The sequence below is a fragment of the Phaethon lepturus genome, unplaced genomic scaffold (assembly GCF_000687285.1).
Source record: "Phaethon lepturus isolate BGI_N335 unplaced genomic scaffold, ASM68728v1 scaffold36285, whole genome shotgun sequence".
NCBI classification, from domain to species: domain Eukaryota; kingdom Metazoa; phylum Chordata; class Aves; order Phaethontiformes; family Phaethontidae; genus Phaethon; species Phaethon lepturus.
The window spans coordinates 1-1,816 of record NW_010539032.1 but is presented as its reverse complement, the minus strand read 5'-3'; the positions used below and the strand labels follow the sequence as shown (position 1 = coordinate 1,816).

Here is a 1,816-nt window from a genome sequence, read left to right as displayed (position 1 = left end):
GTCCCCCCTTACCTGGGCTCCTCGGGGGCGGTGGGCTCCAGCATGTCCCCCCCTTTGAGCAGCTTCAGGGCCACTTCTGCCGCTTTGTGCTTCGCCGCCTTCTTGCTGGGCCCCTGCCCTGGGGGAGACACCGGTTGAGCGAGGGTGGGGGGACGCCTGGGTCCCCCCAGGCCCCTCACAGACCACAGGCTGTGGTTAGGGCTGCCACAGCCCGGGGGGGAGTTTCAGCCCGGGGGTCAGGGTGCTGGGGGATCCCTCTGCCATAACCCCGGCAGCAGGGTGCCAGGGGGTCCCCACGTGTCCCAGGCATCGGGGTTCTGGGCGATCCCTCACCAGGACACACTTTTCGGGGTCCCAGGGAATCCCCAGGCATCCCAGGCATCAGGGTCCCAAGCAATCCCCGACCAGGACCCACTTTTTGGGGATCCCAGTGAACCCCCATAGCACACCCCAGATGTTGGGGTCCCCAGGAGGTTCCCTGTGGCACAGTGCAGGCTTTGGGGTCCCAGGAGATCCTCCACCACAACCCACTTTCTGGGGTCCCAAGGGATCCCCGAGTGTCCCAAGCATCGGGATCCCAGGCAATGCCCCCACCAGACCCTATTTTTTTTAGGGATTCCAGGGGATCCTCCATCAGGACCCACTTTTAGGGATCCCCCAGCACATCCCCACCATCCTGCGGATAATCCCCGTGTCCTCACTGTCCCTGCCAACGTCCCAGGTAAGCGAGATCCACGCCCTCCGGCGCCGGGAAGGTGAGGAGGGGGGGGGACAGCCTGGAAGCAGAGGGTGTCGGGGACCCACCGGTGCAGCTGATGTCCCCAACGGTGACACGGAAGGTGAAGTTGGGCTGGTGGGCTTGTCCCTCGGCCTTCAGGAGGTCGTAGCCGGGGGTCTTGCCTATGCGAGTGCCATATTCCTGGAGCAGGCTGATGGGCGTCTTCCCGGGGTTGGCGGCCAGCATCTGCTCCAGGCTGGGGACAGGGCTGTCACCAGCCCCAGCAGGGGGTCAGAGGGGACCGGTGGGGTACGGATTTGGGGGAGTGGGACAGCAGCAGAGGCTGGCATTGACATGTAGCGTGGGGATGTGGGGACAGCGTGGCATCGCCACACAATATTAGGATATGGGGATGGGGTGGAGACACCACACAGCATGGGGACGTGGGGACAGGGGTGTCACCAGCCCCAGCAGGGGATCAGAGGGGACCGGTGGGGGTACGGATTTGAGGGAGTGAGGCAGTAGCAGAGGTTGGCATTGACATGTAGCATGGGGACGTGGGGACAGCATGGCACTGACATGTAGCGTGGGGACAAGGGGCATTGCCACATGGTGGGCGGACACGGGGGACAGGGGTGGCACCGCCACATGGTGTGGGGACACAGGGGACAGGGGTGGCACCACCAGGCAGTGTGTGGCCATGGAGAAAGGGTGGCATCGCCACATCGCATGGGGACACAGGGACAGGGGTGGCACCACCATGTAGCGTGGGGACACAGGGACAGGGATGGAGCCACCACACAGCGTGGGGACAGGGTGGCACTGCCACGTAGCATGGGGACACGCGGACAGGGGCGGCATCACCATGCAGCGTGGGGACACAGGGACAGGGACAGCACCGCCACATGGATGGGGGCAGGGATGGAGCCCCCACGCAGCGTGGGGACACGGGGACAGGCCTGTACCCACACACACACACAGCGTAGGGGCCCCTTCACACAGGCCCGGTGGCCGAGGGACAACCCCGGAGGCCTGGGGTAGGCCCCAACCTCCCCCTCTCCGCCCGGAGGGGGATAATCCCGGTTTGGGGGGGGGGAA

The 1,816-nt window shown here is 65.5% G+C and overlaps 1 protein-coding gene across 1 annotated transcript; it reads right to left on the bottom strand.

The window, feature by feature from the left end:
- Positions 1-12: 12 nt before the first annotated feature.
- LOC104620712 (RISC-loading complex subunit TARBP2-like) lies at positions 13-983 on the bottom strand (the record flags this gene model as incomplete). Its single annotated transcript, XM_010287008.1, has 2 exons — positions 805-983; positions 13-118 (listed from the first exon to the last, which is right to left on the bottom strand). Coding segments are annotated over exons 1-2 (266 nt in total), but the record flags the coding sequence as incomplete, so codon positions are not given.
- Positions 984-1,816: the final 833 nt, after the last annotated feature.